Source organism: Colletotrichum orchidophilum (assembly GCF_001831195.1).
Source record: "Colletotrichum orchidophilum strain IMI 309357 chromosome Unknown Scaffold_27.1, whole genome shotgun sequence".
Classification (NCBI taxonomy): domain Eukaryota; kingdom Fungi; phylum Ascomycota; class Sordariomycetes; order Glomerellales; family Glomerellaceae; genus Colletotrichum; species Colletotrichum orchidophilum.
The window spans coordinates 188,283-203,691 of record NW_019172983.1 but is presented as its reverse complement, the minus strand read 5'-3'; the positions used below and the strand labels follow the sequence as shown (position 1 = coordinate 203,691).

General features: G+C 51.9%; 5 protein-coding genes across 5 annotated transcripts; 3 read left to right on the top strand and 2 right to left on the bottom strand.

The window, feature by feature from the left end:
- Positions 1–466: 466 nt before the first annotated feature.
- On the top strand, positions 467–7,061 carry CORC01_04225 (uncharacterized protein; the record flags this gene model as incomplete). Its single annotated transcript, XM_022615873.1, has 5 exons — positions 467–497; positions 578–1,137; positions 1,197–1,800; positions 1,859–6,342; positions 6,408–7,061. 5 exons carry the CDS (start codon positions 467–469, stop codon positions 7,059–7,061), a joined length of 6,333 nt encoding a protein of 2,110 aa, XP_022477618.1.
- A 266-nt stretch (positions 7,062–7,327) lies between these two features.
- CORC01_04224 (uncharacterized protein) lies at positions 7,328–8,206 on the bottom strand (the record flags this gene model as incomplete). Its single annotated transcript, XM_022615872.1, has 1 exon — positions 7,328–8,206. The coding sequence occupies one exon, from the start codon at positions 8,204–8,206 to the stop codon at positions 7,328–7,330; it is 879 nt and encodes a 292-aa protein (XP_022477617.1).
- An 879-nt stretch (positions 8,207–9,085) lies between these two features.
- On the top strand, positions 9,086–9,616 carry CORC01_04223 (uncharacterized protein; the record flags this gene model as incomplete). Its single annotated transcript, XM_022615871.1, has 1 exon — positions 9,086–9,616. One exon carries the CDS (start codon positions 9,086–9,088, stop codon positions 9,614–9,616), a length of 531 nt encoding a protein of 176 aa, XP_022477616.1.
- Positions 9,617–10,599: 983 nt separating this feature from the next.
- CORC01_04222 (uncharacterized protein) lies at positions 10,600–12,523 on the bottom strand (the record flags this gene model as incomplete). Its single annotated transcript, XM_022615870.1, has 5 exons — positions 10,600–11,787; positions 11,844–11,923; positions 11,974–12,260; positions 12,319–12,341; positions 12,407–12,523. The coding sequence occupies 5 exons, from the start codon at positions 12,521–12,523 to the stop codon at positions 10,600–10,602; spliced, it is 1,695 nt and encodes a 564-aa protein (XP_022477615.1).
- A 464-nt stretch (positions 12,524–12,987) lies between these two features.
- On the top strand, positions 12,988–13,248 carry CORC01_04221 (uncharacterized protein; the record flags this gene model as incomplete). Its single annotated transcript, XM_022615869.1, has 1 exon — positions 12,988–13,248. One exon carries the CDS (start codon positions 12,988–12,990, stop codon positions 13,246–13,248), a length of 261 nt encoding a protein of 86 aa, XP_022477614.1.
- Between the last annotated feature and the right edge of the window lie 2,161 nt (positions 13,249–15,409).

Here is a 15,409-nt window from a genome sequence, read left to right as displayed (position 1 = left end):
CTTAGAAGCTCCCGCTACTCGCACCTAACATCAGCTGGGGAGAGGGGTTGTCTGTCCAGCAAGCCATGATTCGGACCATCAAACATCTCACTCGCCCCTCCTTCATCGCGGACTTGACTGTCTTGGGACTCATCTTTCTGGCGCAATCTCTCATTGGTCCTTTGAACGAAGCTTCATTGGTAAACAGAGGTGAGCTTTGCTGTGCTCTCGGTGCCATTTTGCAGTGCGAGTATCTTTAGAGAAATGCGGTAAATCTGCTAGTCCACTCATACACAACTCGGGGACGCCAGTGTCTTAGAAGAGCAAGATGATCTTCAGCCCTTGTAATACCCTGGGATGCCCGTCAGCGCTTCCATACTATTGTATGAGAAGGAGAGACTCTTAAAGATCTTTGACTGTACCAAAGCTCCTTATAAGGTGAGGCGAATCCCCCCTTGACTTGAGAAACACCACGATCATCCATCTCATGATGCTTGGATTTCGCAGAAACCCATCGAGTGTGTTATTATCCCCTCTTTCCAATACACCTTTCCTCCCATAAAGAATCCTGGCTGAAGTATTCGTAATCTTCAAACAGGTCGCAGAAAGCACTCCAACTCCTCATCAATCCTGTCTACGAGACCAGACAGCAAGTCCATCGACGACGTACCGACAGTGGCAGACACGAAAATGTCCGTCTACGCAACCTCCAATCAGGCTTCCTTGGCCCGGAACTCCATCAAGGAGGAGTCCAGTGTCGTACATATTGACGAAGTTAACGTCAGCGACGCTTCAAGGTCGTCATCTATCAGCATGGACGCATTGACGATGGTCGCCTCCAACGAAGGACACGTATCATACCGCGTCGTGCGTGTCATTGACACAGCCAGACGTATCCAGAAGAAACTTGTCCGCGAGGTCGAGGAAGTCACCCACAATCACTTTCAGAGCATCGATCTCGACACTTACCTGGCCTACATCTCCGATGAGCGTCTCACTCACATGCCTCCCAAGGGAAGCCAGTGGGATCGCGTGCTGAAGTCGGCCGAGTTCTTCGGACTTCAGCTGGATGAATACTCGCGTCACATCCAGTCCTTCATCGAGGGCTGCTCGCTTGTTCGCGACACGGCGTTAGCTACTTGCTACCTGTTGCTTGAGGTAGGTTGCGACACCCCTGCACTCCTGGTCTGGCATCGATGCTCACATTTCCTCACTAGCTCGGACACGATCAAGCCCAGGCGCTGGAGCCAACCTTCAATGCCTTGTATGAGCTTGGCTTATTGCTCGGTCACGCAATCAGACTGAACGGCATGTTCACCGCGAGTGATGCAATCCGCTCCGAGTTGAGTCGCATCTTCGACAGTATGCTCAAGCTCGTCGGAGACGTTGCCATCTACTACCGCTCCCGGATCAACAGCATCTACAGCGGTTCGGTGACAATTGACTTTGACGCTCAATTCGGCTCCCAAATCACTAGGATTTGGACTCAGCGAGAGAACCTCTTCAACCACATGTGGCAATACAAGCTCGGCTCAAAGAACCGTCGACTAGACATCACCACGCTTCGCCGTCACTTGCTTCCCACACGGGAGTCGGCCAAGTCACATGTGTATGGACGCGTCGCTGATCGCAAGTTGCGTGTTGATGGGACATGCGAGTGGCTCTCACACGACTTGCACGACTTCCTCAGCAGCGACGACAAGATCTTCACCGTCACGGGTGGAGAGGGTTGCGGCAAAAGTATGCTTGCTGCGTGGGTGCGGGAGAGGCTGGAACGCCCAATCAACCGTGTCCAGTATGAGACCATCTCCTACACATTCTGTGAGTATCTTCGGTATCGATGGCAATGGTGGTCAGCGAGCTAATTCGAAACCTCCAGCAACCGACATAGTCTCAGAAACAACACCCATTACTTTCCTCAAGAGCCTTTTGGCCCAGCTCCTCGAGATCAACGTCGGTGACGTCGCTCTCTTTGAGAAGCTGGAAGCCATCTTCGATCACGTCTCTCCTTACCACAACAGCTCAAAGCTGGAAGGTGACCTTTGGGAGGCCCTCGACTCGAGCCTGGCTTCGATCAACAGCAAGAAAATCAACCTCAGTATTATCATTGACGGCCTTGACGAGGTCTCGGGTGGCGCTGCCAAAGCGGGAGAGCTGCACAAACGTCTCCACGCTAGCATTGGAAAGCTGCCCAGGACCCAAGCAGTGACGTTCTCACGACCCATCTCGCACCTTGGTGGCAGCGGCTGTAAGCATGTGGTCGTCACCCCCGATCACGTTCGGGACGACATTGAGTTGTACCTCGCCAACAGACTCGGGCAAAACTGCTGTTTCGTGGCACAGAACGAACAAGCCAGACGAGACTTGCTGTGCCAGATTGCAGATCAGTCCAGGGGCTCGTTCTTGTTTGCCTACCTCGCCAAAAGACTCTTCTCGGCAGTTTCGGACTTTGGAGCTTTCAGAGGCATCATCGCGGGCTGCAGGTCAGATGTCAAGGCCGTCATCGGAGAGCTGATGAAGAAGGTTAATCTCAAGGAGGAACACGGTGAGAGCAAGACGTACAACCTCTTCACCTTCATGGTCACCGCCCAACGCCCTCTTACACTTGGCGAGATGACCGACCTCCTCGGGGTCTCCTTGTCGACTCGCACCGTTTCCCCTGGTGCTGATGTCATGGGACCTGTCCGCAATACCCAAGGCCTTGTTGTGGTTCGCCGCGGTACCCTGCGCTTCAAGCACTCCACGATCAGGAAGTATGTCCAGAGCCTCTGCGGCTCGACCTTCATGTCTCTTCACGACTCTCACCGTCACCTCACCATGGCTCTTCTTCTCTTCGCCAAGACCAAGTTCAGTAGTTATACTTGCGAGCCGTCCATGGAGTTGGTCGCCGAGGAGACCTTCCAGGAGTGCTTCCAAGCGCACCACATTGTCAGCTACATGATGCGCCACTGGGTCACGCATTTCCGTTCATCATCCTTGTATGGCCAAAATGGCACCATCACCTTGACTACAGAGTTCAAGAATGTTTTCCCTGACTCCATCTTTTTCACCATGCTGGAGTGGCACTATTGGCAGACTCAGTACGCCATCAAGGAAGCGATCGAGATGCACAGCTTGAATCTGCGAATCCGGTCTACTTGCTTCGGCGAGAAGAACCGATCCTACCTCCAAAGCCTCATCATCCTCGGAAGTCTCCACCGGAGTCAGTCTGAGCACGCCTTCGCAGCCGAGTTTTTCTACAAGGCTTCCCATCTTGGGCAGGGCATCCTCTACAAGTTCAGTCCCCTTGTGGTCTCGTGCACAAACTTGTTCCTCACTTGTACCGAGACTCTGACTTTCACTAAGCGGACTCAGACGGTCATTCATCGCGAGGAGATGATCAAGTTCATGATTGAGATCTCCAAGAGCAAGCAAGGAGGTCGCAGCGATGCCGTCATTAGGTGGTATGATGCGCTCGCGAAGCTTTACGTCGACATCAAAGAAGTGGAGGCTGCGTTGTCTGTCTACAGCGAACTCCGCATCATCATCATTGCCCGTTTTGGCAAGGGTTCGGAGAAGGAGGGTTCAATTGCCGAAGAGATCTCGCGTATGCCCATTGTTCTGCAGCCTGGCGACAAGAAGGTTCATACTGGCCACTGGCACTCGCTCTTGTTCGATACAGCGGACGACTTGTCGTTCACAGATGTCCGTCGCATCAATATTCTCATCAGCCTGGCTCGTGAGTACGAGTCCAAGGGCCATTTCATTCATGCCGAAAGGCTGTACGTCAGTCTCTGGCGGGGCATCCTCGAGGTCTGCCGCACCACCAAGGTGACCACCGAGCTTCACATCCAGAAGATCAACATCGCCATCAAGTACATCAAATTCCTCGAAGGCGTCAAGCGAGCAGAGGAGGCCTGCAACATTATGATCTGCGTTTGGGCTGAGTACGAAAACCAATCCTTTGAATCCGAGACCATCATGATCCGCCTCAAAGAGCTTGGTGTTCTCGCCAAATCTTTCGGCATCCTAAGCGTATCCATGTCCATTCTCAAGAAAGTCTGGGGCTGGTTCAAGGAGAGAAAGACTCTCGAGAGTGAGGAGGCTCAATCCACAACCATCATCATCACACAGGTCGTCGAGGAGATCATCGAGACCTATGTCGAAATCAAAATGAACATAACTGTCATTGAGACCGTCACTAGGGAGATCTGGGAAACCAACTACCAGCGTTGCCGAGGTCGCAAGGCCGACAGTCAATTCTTCAAGTCCTGCTTGGCCATGGTCAACTTCTACCTCAAGCTTGAGAATTGGGCCGAAGCCGAGGTCGTGATTCGCAAGTCTCTCGAAATCACCTGGAAGGGCGTCCTGTCAGTCGACTCCAAGTTGACCATCGAGGGTGAATTCATATCGGATCGGATCCTTGTTGCACAGCGACTTGCTCTGTGCTACCATCGCCAGAGACAATTTGAGAAGGCGGATTCGATCTACCTCCGCATCTACAGCGCCTGTTTCTCGACCCTCAAGGCCGACGACGTGTTAATCTTCAAGGCGGCCGAGGCCCTCGTTCAATTCTACGAAGACTTCCACCGTCATGAGAAGGTCATTGACATTTACGTCAAGCTCCTCCAACACTACCGCAGACATCTGTCTTCTGGCCACAATCTGCAAGTCAGCATCCTCTACAAGCTCGCTGCTGTCTACCATAAGCTTGGCCGCAGGGAGGCTTACGACTGCTATGGTGAGATCGTCACCATATTCTCCAGGGACGGCTGCTGCCACGGTAGTACACTGGATGCAGCCATCCTCGTCCTCAACCACTTCCACGCCGAAAAGCGGTGGACTGAGTTGCAGAAGATCTGTGTGACTCTCTGGACCACCTTTTTGCACCACAACCATGAGATCAAGTTCACCCAAGAGGTTGTGGAGCTCATTTACGAACGGTATCGCTATGTCCTGGAGTTCCACGCCAAGGTCGAGTTCTCGGTCCGCTACAAGCTCACGATTGAGTATCGCGAGACTGCAACCAAGGTTTTTGGCGCCTCCGCTGCTATCGTCATCAAGGCTTTGATCGCTCAGGCACAGTTGTGCGAGACATCCGAGGAGCATTACCACGAGTCCATCACCATCTATGAGGAGATCGTCAAAAAGACTAAGACCACGAACATTGTCTCAGAGATTACGGTCAGGACGATCAAGAAGCGTCTGTCAACGCTTTACGTGACTGTCATCACCAACAACAAGGTGACAACTACCACCACTATTGAGCGTGCGATTGAAGTCAGTCTTGAGATCTACGCACAGCTCCAGATCGATTTTGGCTGGTGGCACGAGAAGACTCTGTCCAAGCTCAAGGAAGTCGTCTCGCTGTACAAGAAAATTGGTAGCAAAGAGGCCCACTCCTCTATTGCCCAGCTTCTGCAGGTTTCCATAATTGAGATCATCACTACTGTCACGATCTCCGTGAACCTCCACGCAGCAGCTAAGACGCTGGCATCCATCTACGTGTCTGCCAGCATGGTGCACTATGGTCAGGATCTTCTGCGACAGCTGCGATACCTGCTTCTCTTCCCTGGGTTCGAAGGTGGAGAAAAGGACGTCAACATCAAAATCTCCGGCCAGTCCAGCAAGGTGTACCTAGTATTCTTCATTTCCTTCGAGCAGGCCCTCAACGTAGATGCCAAGGTGCGGTATAGCTTTTCTGAGCTGATGGCAGATGTACTCCTCGAGACGGTTCTTTACGAGCAGTACATGTCCGTCATGACCACCGTCACCGACTCCACGAAGATCGAGACCATCATCGAGCCGGCAGCCCGACTTCGCTTCGTCTGGCAGTCCCGCGGTCGCACTGGTTTTGTGGACGTGCTTGACAAAAAGCTTTTCGCCTTGTTCACATCGCGCTACTACAAGTCAAAAAGCTCTCAAGACGACAGAAATGTCAGGTTTTCCTTCTACGTTGCGCTTCTCAACGAGATTGGTGGAGGCATCGCGGACAGGGGCTCCGTCGACTTCGGTGTCGTATCCTGCAAAGCCGCGTACACTTCTGTCAGGAGACTCTTGGTCGAAGAAAAGGATTTTGTCAAAGCTCAAAAGGTGGCCCAATGTGCCTTTGATTTTGCGCAATCCCAACGATTCTATTACCAGCGCAACTGCTATATCTGGGGCTTCCGTTTGGCCGAGGTCCTGGCTGGCATCCGTGTAGATACGTGGAAGTCGGCTGATCAGCAACAAAAGAACAATCTGCTATCCACAAGCCGAAATGTTCTGCAGCATGTCTTGGCCGTCCTGAAGGACGGCAAGGTTGAGTTTACTAGCCTACAATTCGACGACATCTCTGGCCTTGTTCGCCTGCTTGGTGAGCAGAAGAATTGGGCAGAACTCGAGGTAAGTTTTCCCGAAATTCTTCACAGCTCATCACTCTTTACTCTGTACTAACGAATCTTTTGCAGAGCCTTCTTACCTCGCTTTGGCGATCCAGAGAGGTCCAGCGCAACTGCGGCGTATGGTCTCCTGACATCGTTCTGACAATCGGTTCGCTCTTGATCAACGCGCACGAGCTCGCGGGTCACCTGGACCAAGCCATTACGCTCTGCGAAACCGTCTACTATAACGTTCGTCAGTCCCGTGGCGGCTTGGATTCTTCCGCGTTCTACTTCTCGAACCGCCTGGCCTACCTCCTGCGCCATGCCAATCGACTGCGCGATGCCGGACGTGTGCATCTGGACGTTGTGTGCGACCTGGACGAGCACCTCTCCGCAAGCCAAGGCGCAGACAAGGATGAGCGTCTTCGTGCTGCGGCCGACATGCATCTCGATGGTATGCGACGATGCGGCTGGGCTACGCGCGGTGACGTAAGAAACATCAGTGAGATCCTCGAGAGGCTGAGAGGATACGGCAAGCTCAATGTGCCGGTCATCGAGAACTGGTCGGCAGCGGATGTGAAGAAGGAGACGAGCCTCGTGTGGCCCGAGGCGATTAAGTGGGATCTCGGCAAGCCTGAGAGTGAGGTCCAGGCTCCGAAGAAGAGAGACTTGCTGTCCCCGGCCAAGGAAAGATGGGGTCGTCTAGGATTCAGGCGGCTCGGTTCCGAAGCCGTGCACTGAAGCTGGACCTGAGATCTTCTAGTTTGGATTCTTCTGCGGGTTCGTGCACATTATGGAAGGGAGTTTTTGGGGAGGTTCACACATTGCCCAACACTGGGTCACGTCACGTTTCTTTGAGTCATACTTTCTTATGTCGATTCATCTTGATAACTAGTATTGTCTACACATCTAATCCCAGAATTGATTTGTTCTAAATATACGCAGATGATGGCTATAGCAATCCTGCATGTTGGTTGGGCTATTGTAAGTGAAGATGAATGCATGCATCATGGTCCAGCCGTCGCCCCGTCCGGGCTCTGATCCAACTTTACCGATTGGATGAAGCGCTCCAAAGTTTTCCCGATGCTCTCGATGCCCTCGCGTTGAAATTCAAACTTGTGACCGCCCACCTCCCCCGACGGATAGTTGACCTGGTGAACACCGTCCTGTAGAGCCAGCCACGCAGCCAATAGCGCGCCCTCAAAATTCCAGACTTCATACTCCTCGGCAGTTTCGAATACCGGACTATCGTAATCCTGATCAAGCATAAGGGCTCTGAAAGACTCCGTATATCGATCGACCCATTCTTCGTACGCCTTGAACCATGCTTTGGAATATCTCTCTTCCAAATCGTCATCCTCGACAAAGATGCCGCCTTCGGGGTTCCCTGGCCACCCGGGCCATTCATACCACAAGAAATTCGTCCCGAAGTCCGGAAGGACGTAGTATTTGTATCCTGGCAGCGACGGTCCATACTCTGGCTGAGGTTCTGGTTGATCGTCTGACTGAGATTTCGTTTGATCACCCGATATCAAGGGGTCGTCTTGATGTATTTGCAGTGATGCCAAGTCTGTTTGCGGCTTCAGGGCTGGATCTTGCTCCTCCGTCTGGGACGAGGGTTCAGGTGTGGCCTGAATGGCTGGAAGTTGGAGCCCAGCGTGCGCGGCAGGGATATCAGGGGTGGGTTCCTTGTCCTCCGTCAAGCGAACCTCAAGAGACTCGCCTGATAGCTCGACAACAAGGCCATAGGGTGTGGTAATGGAGAAGTGAACATCAAAGTTCGAAAGTTCAGCAAGTGCCAGTAGCACCTTGATTGAGTTCATGGGAGAAGCCATTGCAATGTACGACTTGATGAAGTTCTGAAGTTCTGAGGTGACGGAAAGCATTAGCAACTGACTGACTGCGGGATACTGCACGTATTAGTATTCAGAGAATCGGGGCTGAGGCTGTGGCTGTGCCAGCGCCAACTGACAGAGGGAATATATCACTTTTTCCACTTGCAGGGGTGACACAGAAATGGCCTAACCAACAGACCTGACCAACAACCTCCCATGACCCTGAACATTTGCAGAAACCGCCTAATAATTTTAGAAATTCTCGAGCGCTTAGAGATAAAATCTAGGCTCTATTTACCATCTGCAAATGCTCCGAAGCGCCTATGTGTGATGGAATGCGTCAAGACCATGGCGAACACCAACTGCTTGCAGGGGTGCAAGCCCTCGGCCAGACATCCGCGGCAACTCTGCTACCAACATGTTCTCATCAGTCCAGTTACGTGCCAAATTTCTAACTGTTGGTCACCGTTGACATGGCTATGCGTCATGGCCGCCGGTCGCGACCCGGTGTCAAATGCATATGCCAACACGAACAAGCCGGCGCCAAATTCGACAATTGGACATGTGAGATCCACCGACGACAGATACCACACGAAGGACAACGAAGTGGAAATTGTATTTATACTCTGGCCTTTACTCAGACAAGTTACCGTTCAAAGCAGCCATTCAGACAACAACCATGATCCTTCATATTCCCGTTTCTACTAGTTCACTTCGACTATATCCTTACGTAGTCTGATGCCAACTCGATCTGCCCATTCACAATGTTTGAGTGAGTCAATCCTCCGTAAGAATGCCCACCTATGATATGTTTTACTAATACGTATCGACCAAAGACAATCCGAGTCCACCAAGCGTGTCATACGTGATATCCAAAACGATGGTCACAAGATCACCCCCAGCAATACCCATCGCGCCTGACGCGTGCCCATGACAAGCGAATTCCCCACGCCCCCAAAAGCCAATGGGCGTCTGGAAAACATGTGGATTGAAGAGGGCACTGGAGGTACACGTGGTGCCGGCCTGCAGCATATGACCACAGACGAAAAGAAGAAAAGGTCATGGGAAGGGGTGGGAATCCCGAGGGAATCTCAACGAGAGAAGATACCAATCATGTTTGAGGCAGCGACAACGGCAGGTAGACATATTACCACTCAGGGCAGAACAGATGATCGCCGGATCATGTCAACGTACGTCGAAGGTCGTGTAATGAAGACTGCGGTCACAGTTGGGAGCAATGGGTATGTGGTAGGGGCCAATCCCGTTACCACCAACTTTATGGTTAGGCCGGGCGACCCGGGAGAGGTCAGCGACCGGACGATGGAGAATCTGTACAACTACCCGCTTAATTGCCCGGACAGAAGGCAGACTGATGAGGCCAAAAAGGGTCAAGCAATGGAGCGCAAGGAGCCCGCTGTGCCAAAGGCCAAGACCTCCTATCTTGGAAGGCTTCTCAAATAAGATAAATAGGTGAAAGTCCAACTGGCATTGGCAGGTTCTCATGGCATGCGGGAAGTTTCAAGGCGTTACTGGTGGTTTATCTGTATTTACCTGAGGTATTGACAATATATCCTTACTCTAGGCTGCACTTAGAGAAGACTTTACAAAGCTACAAGACAAGAAACATACATTACATACTCGGAAAAAACTTGGCTCGGCTACTTTGCCATAGGAATGAACATAAAGTCTTGTCAGTTATAGCACGTTGAGAAGATTGGGGAGCAGCCATTCTCTCATTAATATCACAGGTATTATGTCTTAGGAGGGGACGAGCCTTCCAGCACCATCAACTTGAAACAAGATGTACGGTACAATACTCGAGGTATTGTACGCTAAATCGAACGAAAAAGGCAGAGCCTTTTGCTGGCATTCATAATCCCTTGAACTGATAGAACCTCAGCTTTCAGTCCAGGACGGCGGTCTAATCTGACTAACTACCGAATAAGTGTGCAGAGCGGGCAGTTACGGGCGACTGAAACCACGTGAAGGTCTCTGTCGACAGCAGCTCTCCAAAATTACAAGGTGAAAGGCTAGACTAGGTACCTTGGTCGTGTCTACAGAATTGTAACGGACGCTTTTCTAGCATCAAAGGAAGGTTCGACGCGCCTTTTTGAGATGAAGTGAGGATGAGACGGAGACCACGGCGACTCCGCTCGTAAAGCCAGTGACTGCATGTAAATCGAGGAACATAGTGAGCAGTCTTGCTCCTTTCTCATTCAGTCAGTGAAGTAGCTTGGCCTTTCGCTGGCAAGCCCGCCATCTTCTTCGCATACCTTATCGAATTGACCAGCAGCTCAAATCGCCAAACAACTTCAATTCCAGTAGAAACATGTCTCATTCATTTTTTCATACGCCTAAGAAAATTGAAAAGTTTTACCCTTTGCACAACAATGGTATCATCCAAATCCAAACCCGCGACCACTTCATAAATCTTTTACTCCTTCTTAAACATGCTTAGCCCCATCATCAATGCCCTTTGAAGGACCAAGGACTCTCTCCTCGTCATAGTCCTGGCTACCAGCATCATACGCGACACGAATATCATCAATCTCTTCTCCAACCTCCATCCACCTGTCGCTAGTAGCGGGAATGGGGGAGATCTTGCACAGACTCCAGTATACACCCCCAGAGACGATGAAACCAGCAAAAAAGTTGAGGTTATAAATGTATGTCGCGCCCGCGGGGACATCCACGCCAATGGCACCAACGAATCCGACGACGTTGGGCAAGATTCCGGCAATGTATGCGGCGTAACCGCGCCAATGGAAACCGTAAGTGAAGTAGTACGGCCCGGTCTTGCGCGCATCGTATAGCTCTCTAATCTCGAGGTAGCCCCTTCTAACGACGTAGTAATCGGAGCACATGACGCCGGCGATGGAGCTGAGAAAGACGCTGTATGCCGACAGATACGTGGTGAACTTGTTGGAGTCCGTGAGCAGGGTGTACGGGCACATGGCCAGACCGATGGCGGCGCAGATGTATCCGCCGCGACGGATACTCAGATACCGAGGCAGGAGGGCCGTCATATCGGTACCCGCTGAAACGGAGTTGGCGGCGATGTTAGTACCGAGTTGGGCCAGAGCAAAGGAGAAAGCGATGACGAATACACCGAATCGCTGAGCGGAACCGCCGTCGTCGATGAATCTCTCGAGGAGCTTGAGCGGGTCCCAGATTTCTTCGCCGTAGATAACCGCCGAGGAGGAAGACACCATGATGCCAATGAAGGAGGTGAAGGCAAAGCCGATGGGGATCGTGAACAGCTGGGACCAGAGAGCGTCGTTGGGCTTCTTGGAGAAACGGGAGAAATCGGGGTCGTTGACGATGAGAGTCGCAAAGTTGGCAATGGACGACATCACACCCTTGACAAATTCCCAGGCCAGGTCACTGCCTTGAAGTTTCGCGGGTTGACGGACGATGGGGCCGATGCCGCCTGCGCGGACAATGGCCCAGATCATGAAGGCGATTCCGGCGCAGGGAACGATGTACGACTTGACCGTGAACAGGTGACGAATTTTGTGGACGGGGAACCAGATGGCGGGCAGCGAGAGCACCCAGAAGAGGAAGAAAGAGACCCAGTCTGCGGTGGTGGTGCCGGATGATGCCGAAAACGTGTTAGGGATCGTGTCTCGGTCCTGTATAGCGTTAGATTGAAAGCCTCTCAACGGTGCCGCAAGGTAGTACTGCTCACCCAAGACTTCCAGATGGAACGGATCATGAGATAGACGCAGTGGCCGCCAATGTAGGACTGGACACCGTACCAAACACAGGCTAGAATGAATCAGTAAAGTCCAAACTCGCGAATAGGTCGGCGGGCTTACCCATGGCGGCACGGTTGAAAACAGGCCACAAACTTCCCCAAATTCCAAAGGACGATCTGTTCACGACGGGGAAGCCAATGTGGTACACTGCGCCGATACGACCGGTCATGCAGATGAAGCATCCAGCAATAGCGTAACCGATCCAAACGCAAAGCCATGACTGCCACCAAGAGAGACCACCCACGATCATGGAGGACGAAATCATCCACGTGTTGACGTTGAAGGAGTCAGCGACCCAGAAGGCGACGAAGTTCCAAGGCCCCCATTGCCGTCTCTCGGGCTCGACTCTGTCTAAATGTCAGTGACCAGGCGTCGCATACGCTTTTCGCAATGGCAGTCACTCACGGTTTCAAATCATAGTTCATCAGCTGTAGATTGGAAATATCAGAATCTTTTTCAGATGCTCGAGAAGTTCTGAGCCGGCAGAACTCACCATCAGCTGAGCGCTGGTCAAACCAGGCTCTGATTTGACAGCGATCTTGTTCGTCCAGTAACCCAGCCTCGAGCTGTGGGCCTTCTCTGGCCGAGCAGTGGTAGTTGCGGTATCCATGTCCAATGGTGATGGACTTTGGTCGGACGTGTAGAGGGGTGGGCTCCGTGACTATCGTGGCCACTTTCGAGGAGTATCGACTCGGCGCGCAGACTGGAGAGGTTGCCGATGTTCAAAAGACGAGGACACGGACCGCCACACGTTGCAATGACGATATGCACGTGAAAGACGAAAGGGAACCGAAAAACTGGGCTGCAGGGTGACACGGGTCGTGAGCTGCAGGATGACACTCCCAAGGTGTGGCGAGGTCAAGGCAGTCAAGTCGTTCGGTTGAGGGGGAATGATTCCAGCTGATCTTTTCAGACGAGGAGGAGAGACCCAGTGGGTGGAGGAGGATATCGACTGATATTTATTCACTTGCTGGGCCGGTGTCGCTCTGGATATGGAGAGGCTGATAAAAAAAAAGACCTCGTCAGTCCACGAAAATGAGTCGGCGGTAGGTTGGTGTCAGCGATTGTCGACTGATGGACCCGGAAATCGCTGCGACAACCCCCACATGGATAAGGTCTTCAAAGTCTTCGCCTCCATCTTCCCATCCCGCCGGCGCTGGGCAAGGAGAGGCGACGGTTGGGGAAAGGATGCGGCCGGGGAGAGACATTGAACCCAAGAACGCAGACAAGACACGCTACGAACCGCTTTCAGACAATGGTGCTGCCGGTCTCGCCGTGATTGCAGCAAATCGAACGGCTCTCAACTCGACAACGACGTCAAATCTGATCGAGTAAGAGGACGAAAGCCCCGGCACTGGAAACCATAAAAATTCTGGTCCTTTGGACACAGTCCGCGGCTATCATTGGTTCGTCATAAGGAGACAATGGTCTTATCAGGGGCGTTGGAGGTGGCACCGTGGCACCGTGGCACCCCCCCGTTAGGACGGCGACGAGGAACGGCTCCCGCTCAACTAGCGGTAGCTTATCATAGATGGCGCTCAAACCCCGCATGCTGCGAAAAATCCATTACTCGATCTCATCGAGTCAACCACCAAACCGTGCGACTCGCGGCACGGTATCGATCGCCTCACGCAGCCTCAAAGATACCCGGCAATCAACATGATGAAGGACATGGTATAGAAAATTTCTTCACGCCGCTTCGCTCTTGGTCATTCGGAACCTCTATTTCCTGCCTTCATATTTCGCAACTTGACGCGGCAGTTTCAGACCAAGGCCACATGTCATCTCGCCGCAGAATCTGATGAAAAGAAACCCTCGATGGAGCTCGAATTTGAAGTCAAGGTCTATTGCGGGCCATACCTAGATTTCCCATCTAATATTCAATATTGGACATTTGCTCATCCAGCAAAGGCCATCATTGTTCGCTTGTCTGGACTCTGAACAGCTCGCGTGCTAGCATTCCGCATCTTCGGTAAGTACCTTGTGCTCGGAACCCTCTCCCGCTCAAATTTTTGCCTCGCAGCCACCGGTACTTCCTGGTTGGATCATCCCCAGATAAGATGATGGCTGAAATCCGATCCAGGCGTGCCAGGCCAAGATAAGGACTAGGAGAAGGGAACCCTTGGTCCCACTCACTTCACATGGATCTTCCCCCCGTTCGATCGACACACCAACTCGTTTCCACTTATCTCCAGACGTCCCCCCCTCAGTTTCTACTGGACAGCGGACGCGACAAGCAAGACATCTCCCTATCTAAAGCCTAGACAAGCCCAAACAGAGTGCTGTTCACCCCTTGGGTGACAGTCGTTGGTTGCTAAATGTGAAATATTTAGGCGCTGGTTGCCGTATCTTGCTAAAGAAGTATGATAAGATCATGGCCGCCGGCGACGCGCACTGGAGTCCGCGACCTCTCACACAGCAATTCAGCCGCAGCTGCGATCACAGAGTCCGAGATGCCGCCTCGGAATCGCAGAGGTTGATCTTCTCTTTGGGTCTTGGTTCTGCTGGTTTGTGATGAATGGCACTGGTTGAAGTAAGGCAGGAGCTCACAGGCGAAGTCGAAAGAGAGAGAAAGTCGGCGCGGTGCGTTGCGAGCCGTCGGGAAGAATTGAGCATGGTTCACCCTGACATCTTGTAGTGGCCGCGCCTCCGGCCACAGCAAGGTTTTCGCCACGGAAATGGCATTTTCAGCGCCACTATCTACTCCGTATTTCGTGGCTGACAGCTTTCGCAGTGGCTAGTGAACGGTAAGTTGATGTTCTGGATTCGTCCGGCACCCAACACCCAGCTTCTAGCTGTGCTTCTAGAACAACTAGGCGTTTGGTCCTATCAATCTCAACCGATGGCTATCACTATGAAATGGAACTTCAGGCTTTCATGTTATTTTCTGGGTTTCTTGGTCAACTGCCACACGAAGCATCAACCAGCACAGGCTTTCAGCCACCTGTTATCAATATGCCTTGTGATAAGGAACAAAAATGGCATTCCACATCACGTCCGATCGAGTGATGACTGGTCAATTTCTATGCTCACACTCGGCTTTCAGAAAAAGGTGTTTCGTGTTCCATATGAACCATAGCCCCTGTCTAAAACTGACATGGCCGAAAACACGTGCACCTAGCCTAAAGCCATGTCCCATTAGCACATGGCCAAGAGAACATGGACATGTACGTAACTAAATGATTTATTCATGTCTTCGCGTTCATCAGCTTCCGTCACAAAGTATGCATCATTTAGTTGGGCGAGTAAAATCACTTAAGGAATCACGCCCGAGAAAGATGAACCCACCATCTTTTGGTTGTATTGCTGTTCTCAACAACTCTGAATACCTATACTGTTTTATGAATTTTGCCAAATCTTCTCACCGCCATGAAAACTGTCGGCCGGCAAAGTGAGCGATGAATAAGGAGTCTTCGTATTGTAATCATTGCCAAGAGTTCGTGCCAATTTGCAACAGCCCGTAGTGTTGACTGTGGTCCACTTTAAGCTTTGTCAA